We start from the raw sequence: 14,804 nt of genomic DNA, 5'->3' as shown, positions 1-14,804 counted from the left end.
GTTACTCCTCCCAAGTAGTTCCTTCCTGATCCTCCTTTAATTGCGGAACTCGAAATCGAACCTCGAGCTATTATTTTTTATCTTTCTACGATGTTTGATAGCAGCAAGAACGATAACATTTATCGATGGATTGCAGAGACTAACCAATGTCATAAGCTTGATTTATTGAACGACGATAAAACGCCGGATCATTAACGCGATCGTATTAATTCCGATCGACGATAATACTGCAACAAGCTTCTGTTTTGCTCGGAATTTTCTTTAGTTTTAATTCCACCGGAATTTCCTCTTATCGTCTCCAGATTATACAATCCCGACTACCTCCGTCCTTCTGGCCAATTTCTTCCCACGATCTTCCTCTCTTGAATAAGGATTTTTAAAAAATAGAGTCCTCTCAGATCTTCCAAGTTTATGATTCCAATTTGTCCCGGTGTACCTCCAATTCTTCCAAGAATTTTGCAAAATCGTTTCGTGCGTTGGATCACCGAAGAAAGGATGGAACCCAGTCGTGAGACGGCACCCGGTCGTGGTCGGAAGTGATTGACAGCACGGAATGTAATCCGCGTGGAAGACGGTGATAGACGTCGCACACGACTGGCCAGGTTTTTTCGGCGTGACGCAGGTATATATACACGCGTGTGTAACAGCGTTTCGCTAGAATCGACGTCGCGATGCGTGGGAGGGGAGATAGAGGCCGTTCTCCTAATAAGTTCTATCGGACGTGCTTACGAAGACGGTCGCGAGTCGTCCTTAGCATCGCGACGATCGCGGCCAGACAGGGCCACCGCGATCCGCTTCCTACCGATCTCGCACCGTCAACATCTTGCCCGCTTCCTTTCACCTACCTTCCATCTCGCTCCGTTTCACTAATCGCATCTGTTTTCCTCGCTTCCTTCCCTCCACGATCGTACCCTCACCAGACTCGCCGATCTCCTGAACTCTTTTCCCCGGGCCACGCTCTTTTTCATCGTGCAGACTCCTCGTCTCCGCTTAGTACGCGGTTTTAAACCGTTGCGTAAGTGGTGTAGAGGCATGAATCATGGGACGATCGTACACAGTTTCGATGGGGTTACGCGTAAACAGATGGGACGGGATATGAGATCATTAGACGTGGCATAAAATCTGGTCTAAGTGATGTTAAATTCTAATTTTATTTTTCCATTTTTAGTTAACTTTCTATATTAACACATTATCCACCGACCATAAATATTGACCCAATTTTGAGATATTGGGATTTGAAATGTTGAAATTTTGGAACTCAAATTTTGAAATATTGAGATTTTGAAATGTTGAAATTTTGGAACTTGTTTCAACTGACGAGTTACACGTGAATCTGTAATAATCAAAAGGTTATTGATTGATTTTTCTTTAACAGTCGATGCTATGAAAAAGCCTATTAATAAACTTCCGGTAATAAAGTATTAACACAGTGAATGCCGCAGTGGAATAGTTAATTTTGAAATTTCGAATTTCCAGCTTTCTATTTGCTATTTTACATTATTTGTACAGAAACAATATTACTTGAAATAATGTTTTCCTATTGTTTTATTTTAATTATTCAAGCATATTTAACCCCATGGCATTCAACGTATTAACACTTTAACTCTGTTAGAAGAATTCAGTTTTAAAAGTTATTTCAAGTTATAAAGAATCACGTACTTTTGAACACTTTAAACTGAAATATAAAAGTTAGAATTATTTTTTTAAGGAATTTAGTGCGAGATAAATATAGATCTTCAATTTTTTCAAAACAGAATAAATCTTTCTGTTTATCTGAAAGTTGTTTGTGCTTCCAAGAAAATATATAAAAATGAATGATATAAAAGTTTCAACGAATACAGAGCCTTTTATCATTGTTTTCTTGTAACAGAAAAAATAATAGCCAGAAAATTATTATTTCATATTTAGCAGTTTTATTGGATTCTTTGTTAAGAGATACTTTCTTGGGAGGGATACAAAATTCATTAAAATCATGAAATTTATGATTTTTAGGATGTTGTTTAAATTATAGCTGAATTTTCCAGTTTTTCAACCCTCTGATTGTTTAAAATACCTAAAGACAGTGATCAACACTACTACTTTAATTAAATTAAATAATTAAGCAATGGAAACGTTAGGATAACATTAAAATTACAGTAATAATGCGAAATACCAAAATGAAGCATCGTATTAAGAAATTAATGTGTAATATCTTTCCTAATCTATCTTATCGCGTGTCTGACTAGATACGGTTATTTCTACTGTGGCGGTGAACGCTTAAAAGCTTTCAGTGCTAATTTCTTTTAGGATGCAAACGTATTGAATACCTTAAATCTTCGTATTAATTCTGTCATAAATAACATTCATTTCTCGTTTATAGAAATCTATGTATTGCCATTGATGACTCATTCTAACACTCCTCTAATCATAAGCAGCAGCAAATACACAGTGTTAAGAAAAGAAATCTTAATTGTTAACGAGTTCCTTCCTTGACATATAAAGCGTTCTAAATGGAAGAACGATAAGAAACTTCGCTTAAAGTTTCCACGCCTATATTTTTCGCTTCTGTCAAACAAATATTGAAAATTAAAATATAAGATAATCTATGAATTAATTTTCAATAAATGAACAGTTAGTACACATGCATTATTATGAGTACAATCGATAAATCATTCATACTGAATTAATAAATCGTATAAATAACATTCCGCAGTTATAATGATTGGTCAGATTGTTTTTCCTAGTTCTGGACAACGTCACAGCATCTACACAAAAACTTCCTTCTGCAATTACAATTTGTTTTTCCTTTATGCTGATGTAATTGTCTCCATTAATTCGCAGAAACCCATTACTGTGAACAGAAAAAGGATATAACTGTATCCGTTGCAAATATCGTTGTACGATAGTAAATACTGTTTTCTGTTTTTAATAAACATGCAAATGAAATTGGACAAAATATTTTAAATAAAAAAAATGAAATTTCATATTCTGTATTAATGAAGTTTTCATCGAATGCATTTTTGTTTAATTTTCTACATATCTGGTTTATACAATCTTTTCTTAATTTTTTAATTAAATTATTAATGCTGTTTGCAGCAAAATAAAAAGTCTGTGTGTATGTATGTTTTACTTACTCACATTCTTCTATAATTAGCACCTTTTCTAGCTTTTTTAAAAGGTTTGTTAGTCTTACAATTACAAATAATAAAAAAACAAAGATTGATAAGAACGAAAATTTATCTATAAATTATAGCAAGAAACATATATTTCTACAATCATTATAAAATTCTCATTAATTTCAGAAACAGGTGCGGCAGCAAAATTGATTTTACAGTTTCGATTTTCACTAATTAACACTCACAATCAGTCAACAGCCTTTCTCTTTCACATGGCCATATTCCCTGATGATGGACTGCATACTTTCAATAGCTCCAAAAATCTGTCAAATTCATAAAATCAAACATTTTTTCTGTAAAATACATTATCTTAATGGAAGATAGGTATTTTACTTGACACTGTCTGTGGGGAATATTGAGAAATTATCGTAAGTTATCGATGCAATTAAAAATATGTAAAAAAGTGTCATTACTGTATGAGCTGTAATTGCTAAGAAAACGTTTCAACGTTTCTCGTGCACTTGTTTTTATTAGTCCTAACACTGTTTGAAATAATTCATTTTACTAACATTTCAGTGGGTGTGAATTTAAAATTGCGTTTGGTGCAATAGAAACCTCATTATTTAAACTAATAAGAAAACTAATAAGAATATTTTTATATGTAGAAATTTTCAAATAAAAAATTAATCATTTTTCTAACATTGGGTACACCAATTTGTTAGTCTATTTATTAAATTATTTCGACTAGAAAAGATCACTTCCTCTCCAATTTTGTAATGTTTCCAATTCAGACGAGATTTAGAGAATTTCTTATAATTCTTTCTTTAAATTACAACGAGTCGACCAGAACAGTGGTTAGATGACGAAATGACTAAGTGAAACCGATATCAAAGCAATTTTTATTTATGCATACGCTTAAACGTTGAATCGAGTTTACGCAAAACTAAATTACAGGTGTTTCACATTTCGTTTTATAATCCACTGAAAGAAACAGGCAATTCAGCAACATGTAACACTTTATTGCGTACAACACAGTCTGTAGGTATGTTTCTTCGTTGCTTAATTCGCGTAATCATGAAAGACAAAACAAACTATTGATAATAAACGACCTAATGACGAAACGTTATAATTTAATGCACCAACTTTGAAAATCTGATGCAACTGAATTTTAACGTTGACATTCCGAGAAAATAAACGATTGCTTTAATATCGTTAAAATTATAAAATGGAATTTATCTGTCGAATACTTACCATTAATGTTATCCAGATGAAGGAAATACTGACATTCTTTGCTAAAAGGTACTTTGTAGCTGTTTGCCATTTTGTCATTGTCTCTGTTAATATAGGAATCAATAGCATGCCTGTGGTTATACTAAAGGCTGTGAAAAATCCGAGCAAAGGAACCATTTCTGGTACTGCGATGGCAACGAGAACTAAAATCAATGAATAATGTAATATGTAAATTGCACGAAGGTGGAAGGGAACTTTAGGGAATCCCAAGATTTAAGGAAAGTTTATAAGGAAAGTCTCGCCATCCATAAATACCGGATTGAGAATTTAATTGATAGCCATGAAATTTTAAATATTTAGAACTTGAATCGATATTTATATTATTATTCATACTTCTTAATTGTTTACTAAATTATATAATATTTCATACTTAAAAATTATGTTATTTTATTTCTAAATTACTTTTAACATTAATATTTTCAAAATTAGGATTCCGAGAATTTCTGCTTCCTCTATTTTCGCGAGGGAAGCCTGCATGATATATTATAATTTATAATTAAAATCTCACTTACAGAGTACAATTACTCCGCAAAAACGAAATATTATCTCACTGTAATTATAATTTTCAAATCTCGACTTGATCATTGGCCATAGTATTGAAACTATCACGTAATAACCTAATCCAAACGAACACATCACGGACAGAGAAATGATTATTTTGATCCATTGCGCGAGCCTGGAACAGTAACAATTAATTAATTGACTAATTACTTAATTACCTATTTCCATATATAATATAATATGTTTTATAATATAAAGTATTACTATCTTGAAGATGAGACATTTTCAATCTCTGAGAATTAATGAATTAAGGTAGGTCACAAAAAATGACTTGTCCAAGAAAAATATCGTAGTAAATATCATGCTAGACAAAAATCATGACATCAAAGTCACGTGAAAATGTACTCGAAATAAGTGATGAGAATCTATATATCAGATTCAAGCCTCGAGACACGGTTCTTCAGCTTCTTCGAACGTCTGTTTCGATCAAGATCAATTATTGATCATCGACAGGCGCCAATGAAGAAGAGATTTAATTTCAAATGAAATTAACCAAAAGTGGAGAACGTTCAATGGCATGTAGCGCATGCACACGTGCTTATATATAAATAATGAAACGTAGATAGATAAGGAAGTTGACACGATAATGATCGTGTGATGAACACGTGTAAATAGTGATACTGAGATTCTCTAGGGTCGCATTTACCCGGCCTACATACCAGATAAAACGGACGAATCGATGACCATAAAAATTAATCGATACGATTTGTCGAGATGTCGCAAGGTTGAAAAATTAATGACACTGCATCTTCAACAATGCGTCTTGATTTATATTCTTTGAACCAGTACAGATTATTAGTAATAAAGAATTACTGTTGTGACTGGCATCACGATACGAGAAAGATTGTATCGTTTCCACAGTTCTGTTTTGCATTCGTAGAGACATTTCGTCTGGAAAATGATTGATTTTTTTCCTCGTTTATACATTTGCAATCTGTTGTAAATATTAGGTTTATTCATTGAACTTTTAATAATAATTACAATTTCCTTAAAATGAAATACTGCAAATTGTGAACCTATTTTTAATTCTGCTTTCAGTTAATTACGTTTAGAAAAAGAAAATAATTATAATTACTGAAATCTTCATTACAAGATTTATTGAATAGAAAACACACCAAAGATAATGTTATTTCGTCACAGAGAAAGAATTAAATAGAAACACGAAAGACGTCCGTGACTAGAAAATTTTTGTATTAAATTGGATCTTTATCGTTTAAACTCGTATTGGGTTAACGAATCTGTGATCAATAAAATAAAATAATTCTAAAGTCCAAAGACAGAAAATTAAAAATGATCACGAGAAAAATAGTGATCACGCCAATAGTGAACATTATAGATAAGAAATCTCATGGATCTAAATCAAAGAATCGCGATTATAAGATTGCTTTATATGTACAAATAACTAAAATTTGAAATTGATGATGAAATTTTCAAGTATTTACAAATAATTCTAAAGCCTAAAAGAAGGGAATTAAAAGTTTGAAAATAGTGATCATGCCACTAGTAATTATTATAGATAAGACATCTCATGGATCTTAATCGAAGAATCGTAATTAATATAAGATTGCTTTATACAAATAACTGAAATTTAAATTGACGATTAAATTTTCAAGTATTTGCAAATAATTCTAAAGCCTAAAAGAACAAAATTAAAAGTTTGAAAATAATGATCACGCCACTAAATAAAAGTAAATATTTGTAATATTTACAAATAAGACATCTCATGGATCTAATAAATCAAAGAAACGCAATAATTATAAAATTTCTTTATAAAAATAAATGAACGATTCATTTGAGATTGAATGAAATTTGAAATTGATGATGAAATTCTCAAGCATTGCAAATAAATATATTTCACAAATTTTATACACAATTATTACCATTCCATAAATTGTAAATTTATTTCAAATAAACTTGAATTCAGGTAACCTCTTCCCTTATCTGGGTTAAATTTTTTATTTTCTTGTGGTAAAATTTTATTGATTCTGAAGCAAAACTAGTTGTCAACTAGTTGCCAAAATATTTTAACTACTTGAAGGGGTTAATTTTTAAACTAAATGGAAAAAGGAATTAAAAAACACAAAACAGACGTTCCAAGAATACTGTAAATGGAAAATTACTGTAAAGCAAGGCACAAAGGCACATAATACATTTTACATAATCGCTTGTCAATTCCAAATAACAAATTTCTAAACTCCTCATTTATCAATCATCTGAAGAGAAATTAAAAGTCGTGCTGGATACAAAGTATACTTGACTATCATTGTGTTAGGGATTACTGAAATCCTTGTTATCTAAATTTTTGTCAATAAAGTAAAGGCAATAAGTAGGTATCATTAATTTCAGTAATCCCTCGATATCGATCAGTCCTATCATGATTTCACTGAAATCAGAATCACAAGATAGCTCGTATATGACGTTCTGTCTGAATATAAGATCAGATGATTACAGGTAACGTCGATATGATATCTGCTTTTATAAAAGATCATCTAGGGCATGGATTTCAGGCCATCCTCTTTATTGTTATATTTTATGACGATATAAACGTATACAGTTGTAATTGTAGGACGATTATTTATACTCAAAGAGATTTCATTAATCGACGTGTGAAACAATCCTTTGAGAATTGCTTTCGAAAAACATTCGATATTGTAAATCGTTTCTATGACAGTTAGTTCATTCAGTTAGATAAATTTTTAAGTATTTAAAAAAATTATTCGTGATTTGCTATCTTATGTAAGTCTATTAAAAATTCACAAATTTTTATAATAATCTATGGGATTAGAACGTACACAATTGTATCATTAATTAAAACGATAAACGATACTACTTATCTACTGATGAGTATAATATCTGCAATTATTTTGTAAGGGATTATAGGGTTTATGGTTAATTCTTTTAAATAGTTAATAATAGTTATATAAATCGTAGAGAATTTTACGATAATATCAGACTCAAAAGATTAAACAGGATTTTTCATTTCTAATTTTTCATCAAAATTATTAATTACTTCAAATTACTATGAAAGAAATGTACGCTAATTGAAGGTTTAAAATATAATTCCATCAATAATCCCTATTAAGTATAAATAAAAATATATAAAATTGTAACTTTTCGAGTCATAGATTCTGCGAAATATGCAGTCGTGAGAGAATGAACAAACACTTAAATTATTCAATTAAAAATCACTCTGATTAAACAGGAAACAAAGTCTGCGTTTGATAAGGAAACTATTCGAGTCTATCATCACACAAATGGAATCTTTTTCCAAATCTCCTTTCCAGTTAACCATGATATCATTTTACACAAACTGTTTATCGTCTACGATAAAATGAACTGGCAATGTTAAATTACGTAAAAGTAAACAGTGTCTAACCATTATCATTGAAACAATACGTTCATAGACTAGCGATAAAAGGTTTGTACATGCGCGATAGAATTTGCGCACTTGAAACTTATCAATCACTGCAAAATATTAACTTATGCTTTTTTCTAAATTCCATTATGTCGATCTGATTGAAAGATCAATACTTTAAAGTATGCATAGTGCTTTTTATAAGGCGATTCAATTTACTCGATAATTCCTATTGAAACTTCAGATTAGGAGGAAGATAAGTCGCTTAAGAAGCCGAAACGTAATGCAACCTGGAACGATTATTATTTTTCCAAAATTACAAAGTTTCGTTATTAGTTGAAATATTCTTAAGCACAAAATTTCTTTGTGTCTCATTTGCCTCGTGTCTCAATTGTAAGTATCAATTCGAATTCGAATTAAAGAAATTTAAAGAACAAATACTTTTATATTGTTTCATATATTGTCATTGAGCGAAGTGAATCACCTTTCATAGCCCATCGTACAAACAATAAATACCAACATTTATAAAAGAATTTCAATTGCAATACTCTGCTGAAAATGATATGATGTTAAATAAACGTGCATTTAGTACTTTGAAGTCGATGTACAGTATCCAGCAAAGATGCTTTCCCCAGAGAAAGTATCAGTGTTCCCCTCCCCCAATTCAATATACGACCATCAAAGTATTAATAGAATAATGAAATGGTAACTCACTTTTGTTCAATCGGCAGATTCTTAATCACGGTATCACAGGTGGCATCCATATATTTGTTGTAACCAAGGAATCCGAATATCGCATTCAAGAACATGATGAATGTCATGTTGCCGGTTATCAAGTAAGGTAGATGTCGAGGATTCTTCATGGTGTTCTCAAGAGGCAAACATACAGTCACATTATGCATGGCGTACATAAATATGGTGCAGTACAAGGGTATAGGTAAAACACGTGTGAATGGTTTCAATCTTCCAGGATCAGGAAAATCCTCCAATAAATAGCAAAGCGTTACACAGAGGCCGACCAGTATGAACACCGAGCCGATCAAGGAAAAAGGCACCAGGTACTTCAAATTTGGCAGGAAACCAAAACCGCAGAAGAAAGGTAAAACAGCTACTATGTAGACGCGCACGTCCAATTCGACCCCGGTGAAGTACTCGATCACCTGAAAAATTGATAAGATTGTTAGTAATTTGCGTATACTGTGTGTATTGCATAGTTTTCAATAGAATGCTTTTTTTTATCTAATTTATATTAAAAATAATAAAATCATAGAAAAATTAAAATCAGAACCTATGATATCTCTAATACTAATCAATGGACTTAATTGATCTTGCCATATTTAGATAATTACCAGCGAAATGTTATTGAAAAATCATTTTATGTTCTGTGTTGTTGACCTACTTTCTGCATAAATAATTTGTATGTTACATTCTATTTTATTTGTAAAAGGTAATATAGAATCTTAAACATAGGTTGTTAATCCTAATTTGATTTAAAAGACATAAATATCTTGACTGACACAAGAATTATTTATGAGTTTAAAATTCCTTTAAGACGTTTCCCAAAGTTTGACAAGTTTAATTGCCCGAATAAAGTGGAATGCTATCTCTTATGCAATTCAGTGTAAACAAATTAATGAACACAAGAATTTTGTATTCTAAGGAAATATAAATATCTGAAAATTGACAAAAGAAATATTTGTGTGTTTAAAATTTCTTTAAAATTTCTCGCGATATTTGACAAGTTAAATTATATAAACATAGTATAATGTTATCTCTTATGTAATTTAGGGTAAACAATTTAATAAACACAAAAAGTGACTGATAACAGCATCAGTTGCACTTTAGATAAAAAGAATAATATTTATTATCAACAAACTAACTTCCCCAGAAGAAAATATTACATAAAGTTTTTTACAATTAAACGTTAAATAAAAGAGAAATTATAATTTTTCTTCTACCAGAATTATTTATTCGTAATTTCGTAAATGCTGGAGGAATAAGAGTGTAACCACAAGAACGTCCTTTCGATATGCATCGACGAATTGATTGAAGTAAAATACGTTTAATGGAGAAAAACCAAGGCTTAACGTTTCGTCATTCAAAACCGGAAATTCCATTATTAATTCACTTTGAAACTTCAACAATTAATGATGAGTTTTAATTCATTATACGTAATAATAAACGCTAGTGAATTTAATTACGCTTTTATATCTCTCTAAATATAAATTTTTCAATAATAATTATTTGCAAATTTATAATTTTATCTGTAATTAGCTGTTACACTCAATTTTTTCATATGTAAAACTTTCATTATTTTTTATTAAGCTTTCCATTTAGGGTTCATTTGAGTTAAACGGTGCAAGGGGGTTAAAATATAGCACAAGTATGAAATATTTTAGGAAATTTCTATACTTTCTTCTTTCACACAAATAGTATTCACGTTTTATGACCGACAAAATATTGTTTTAAAAAAATTACATTTGTATATTTCATGTATACTTAAAATTCAGACGCGACCTCAGCTTCAAAAGCGACAAAAATAACACGTCAGTGAAGGATAGCATTGATCAGTATCGTTCAAATCGTCGATTCGCTGACGTTTTTCTTAGAAAATCAATCTCAGAGGCCTTGGTCAGTGAAAAAGAACCTTACGACTCGTTCCTCACTTGCTGAAGCGAGCTGGACACATAAAGAATGTATATCACGGCTGCCTGGCAGTGCACGAAGCATACGATCACATTGGTGAAGATGCCACACTGTCTCCCGTACTTTCGAATGTTTTCGGGACCACTTTCAAAGGATGTTTCCACGGTTTTGGCGAAATCCAGCATCGGTATGTGATAACGTCTGCACAACAGCTGAGAGCACCGCACCTGCTCTCAAAGAACTTGTTTTTAGATAAGGTTCCAGGTGCTACAAACTGTTTTAACACGAGAACTACCAAAGGGATCAAAATGACTGGTTTTCAGTTTCTTATTTTAATTTATAAATTTTATCGAGGTATTTTGGTTGAAATGTATGGTGGCTATCGTCGCGATAAAGAATGGATGTATATATTAAATTATGTTTCATCTTTTGTAAATTTAGTAATCTACATTATTTTCAACTTAAAAATAAGTGTGCATTAAACGTCGGTAGTTCTAGTGTTATGTTAAATCTGAAGTAGAATACTTCATTTGTATGAGTAAAATTTAAATGTTTGAATAAAAAGAAATTTTTACCATGCGCAGGGGTGAAAACTACCCTACAGATTTTATGATATGATGATACAAAAAATATGTAAAAAGAAAAATTATTCAAACACCATAATTCTGTCTCATGGTACCTTTGAAACGATTTTCCCTTAATTATATAATATCTTGTGCAACCGTGTCATTTAATTCTTATTAAAGTCCCTACTTTCCTTTTCCTGTTACGTTTCAGTTACTTACCAACAGCACGACCATGTACGTGCACAACAGACCCATAAAAATACTGCAGATTATTGACATTACGTAGCCAGTTCTTTTGAATGCATTCGGCAAAAATAGTATCCCATTTCCGAGAGCGCTTTTCAATAAATGCATCAACGTAGCGAAGTCTCTGAAACGAATTTTCCCAATCGATCAATAATTAATCAATTTATTTGTTTCATCAGCTACATTGAAACTTATTTATGAGGTCAATTCAAAGGTCTCTGCGTGTTCTGTGAAATCTGATGATTCCGGTTTGTGACATTAAATTGCTAAACTGAAGCTGAATGAATTAATGATTTTAATGATCGATAATGAACATTAATAATGTGGGTATATGATTCGTATAAATTTCATTCAGATCTCGTAAGATTTTATAAGTGATGATTCTCGTAAGATTATAAGTATAATTTTAGTAAATATATTGTTGTCTCGAAGGTCTGGGTTACGATTGACTCGGTTCTATCCCTAGAGGGTTAAAATATGGATTTAGCAACTAAATACAGTGGACTCTCGTTATATTGCCACGTGAGCGATTTAACTTTCATACAAATTTGTCTACAAAACTGATACAATTTTATTTCCCTTGAAAATTGAAGTTTAGAAAATTTTCCACCCCATCCAGGACAATATAACGAGAGTCTACTGCAAGTCAAATTCAAGTAATAAAGTAATATTGTTATTCAAGCTACTGGAAAAGTTAGAGGACATAAGAAATAGCCGGTACATGATCTCGATTTCATCTACAAGATAAGAAACGTTCAGAGCTCCCATAGCATACTAATAAGAAATCCATATTTAAAATTGAACTGAAATATAATTTATCAAAGTGGAACTTTGAAAACAGGTATTTAGCACTTCGATAATCGCATATTTCATGGAACCAATGATTCATATAATTTTGTGTTTCTTTTTATGTCTACAAAAAGATTATTGACAAAATTCAGTCTTATTTGCATAACAAGTTATACACTGTTAATATTTTTAACCTTGCAGAATAAAGTTTGTCGAAATTTTTAGACATATTTAGGAATAATGAGGAATGACCATAATGGCATTTGGGTATTTTTAGCTATGATTCTACTTGTCAATAAATCTAAGTCAAACCAGTTTTTGAAAAAAACAAAAGAAACACAACAATTTAATTCCATTTTTCATTTTCTGCAGAAGCAATGCATTTTGCAATATCAAGTTATTCTAATAAAAAAAGGAAAGAAGAAAACGAACAAAGTAAAAATGAAATATAAGTTCCTACGAAGTCAACGGTCCCGGAGGACGATGCGCGGCAGGATCATATTCCTCTTCCTCGTCCTGATTCGCATTTTCCGCGTGTTTCCCTCTTGAGGACCTATCATGGGCAAAGAATGAACAGGTAAATAAAGAATGTTTCACAGCGGGTCTCGGTTAGCCTCACTTGTCGGCCATATCACGAGTTCCTTAGAACTCTGCAAGGTCCTTCTCCTTCTTTATCCGTTAATGAAGTATCCGGAAGTTTCGTACCCGGACTTCCAACGATGACGGGTTAAGTCAGTTGAATTTCAATGGACGACCTCGTGTCGGCCGCGTTTGACCCCAGAGCAATCTAGGTGAACATGTACTTCATTGCTATATGAAGATGTATCATACTGATTACTATGAATTTAATTCAACTTGAAATGGAAAAAAAAGAACAGATTTTAAATACCAAGAAAATTACACTTGTAATTTGAAATAGCCAATTGGAGGTATTTGATTAAAATTTTTCAAACTATAATAAAAATGTAAAAATATTATATTAACTAATAAATATTGTTAGAGAAAAGGTTGAAATTAAATTGTAAATATAAATAAAACGTACTCGAATAATAGACTATTTCAAACGAGGTGAGTTTTAATTTTGTTAAATCCTTATAATACTTACTAGATTATATAATCGAAATAAAAGTAACCTTGATAAATATTTAAATGTAATACATGTCAAACGTATCACCTGTCAAGATATCGTGAAAATAAATATTAATAACCTGAAGATAGGTCAAATTGATTTTCTGGAAATATATATACATAAATCACAAAACGAAATTGAAAATAACTTTTCCTTTCGGTCTTTGGACGTAACAAAAGTAAAATTATGCCATAACGAAAGTTACAACTAATTACATGCAATTAAAAGCTACGAATATGTCGCTTATTACCGAACATCTAATTTAAAAATATTACAAATAGGAAAATTAAAAACTGTCCTCAATACGTAATATCGTATTTATTAATCGGATCACATTGTCGCGGATATCGTTACACAGATTCGCCTGTACATTTCATCTAACTTTTAAATAATTCACAAATGCCGTACCGTATGTACATATACAAATATCGTCCAGTTGGTGCGATCAAATTTTTTCCAACATCGACGAGACCGAGCTTAATGGCTTGGCTCGACTCTGTAAGCCTAGAAATCAAAGTATAATACAACGACGATAAAATCACTATCATCGAGAAGAAAAGGAAGCTGCTAACGTCAAACGCGGTACGCTCACAACACTCTCTTCGCTCTCGTTCTCACAGTCGTTAATTAAAGGTATAAAAATAATAGCCTCCAGTCGGCACACGATATTTGTCCGCCGGCTGTGTGCACGAACGTTCGTTATTGGTATCTGAGCATTTTTTTCATTCGTATATACACAATATATTTCATAACACATAAGAATCATTTTAATAACCAACGTAGAGGACAAAACCAATGAAAAAATTTCATACAAATATGTATTCTATTTGAGTTCCCTTCAAAGTTGTGGCCATTTTCTATTTTAATATTTCTGAATGATAAATTGAAAGTTTATAGTGTAATTCATTTCAACCCTCGAATAATGGTGGTTGGGTCAATCATGATCTAGATTTTATATTACTTACAGCTAATAGGAATTATCGAGTTACAATTTGTGCTAGATTTATGATGCCGCTGGAAACACTATTTCTGAATAATTATTTTATTTATAAACTAAAAGATTTCTTGAAATTTATTGAAGAGACAAAATACTGTAACTTGTGGGTAAGACTAACTAATGGGGGATC

General features: G+C 31.4%; 1 protein-coding gene across 2 annotated transcripts; it reads right to left on the bottom strand.

The window, feature by feature from the left end:
* Positions 1 to 1,887: 1,887 nt before the first annotated feature.
* On the bottom strand, positions 1,888 to 13,758 carry LOC117607788 (proton-coupled amino acid transporter-like protein pathetic). Of its 2 annotated transcripts, none has more exons than XM_034331911.2 (10): positions 13,654 to 13,758; positions 13,168 to 13,358; positions 13,009 to 13,101; positions 11,733 to 11,883; positions 10,968 to 11,174; positions 9,016 to 9,461; positions 4,898 to 5,061; positions 4,347 to 4,528; positions 3,341 to 3,418; positions 1,888 to 2,830 (listed from the first exon to the last, which is right to left on the bottom strand). In XM_034331911.2, exons 2-9 carry the CDS (start codon positions 13,176 to 13,178, stop codon positions 3,347 to 3,349), a joined length of 1,326 nt encoding a protein of 441 aa, XP_034187802.2. In that variant the 5' UTR covers positions 13,179 to 13,358; positions 13,654 to 13,758; the 3' UTR covers positions 1,888 to 2,830; positions 3,341 to 3,346. The 2 variants fall into 2 exon arrangements, with proteins under 2 accessions (XP_034187802.2, XP_034187803.2); XM_034331912.2 differs by having other exon boundaries at positions 13,168 to 13,335; positions 13,654 to 13,746.
* Positions 13,759 to 14,804: the final 1,046 nt, after the last annotated feature.

Source organism: Osmia lignaria, chromosome 6, assembly GCF_051020975.1.
Source record: "Osmia lignaria lignaria isolate PbOS001 chromosome 6, iyOsmLign1, whole genome shotgun sequence".
Taxonomy (NCBI): domain Eukaryota; kingdom Metazoa; phylum Arthropoda; class Insecta; order Hymenoptera; family Megachilidae; genus Osmia; species Osmia lignaria.
Note: the sequence above shows the minus strand (reverse complement) of the source record. Positions and strands in the feature narration are given on the sequence as shown.

Bases quoted from the DNA above. Each gene is read 5' to 3' on its own strand.
- LOC117607788 (XM_034331911.2), bottom strand. The intron at 9,462-10,967 runs GTGAGGAACGAG...TCAATTTTTCAG, and splicing joins TGTCCAGCTCGCTTCAGCAA to GTGATCGAGTACTTCACCGG. The intron at 4,529-4,897 runs GTAAGTGAGATT...CATTGATTTTAG, and splicing joins TTGCGGAGTAATTGTACTCT to TTCTCGTTGCCATCGCAGTA.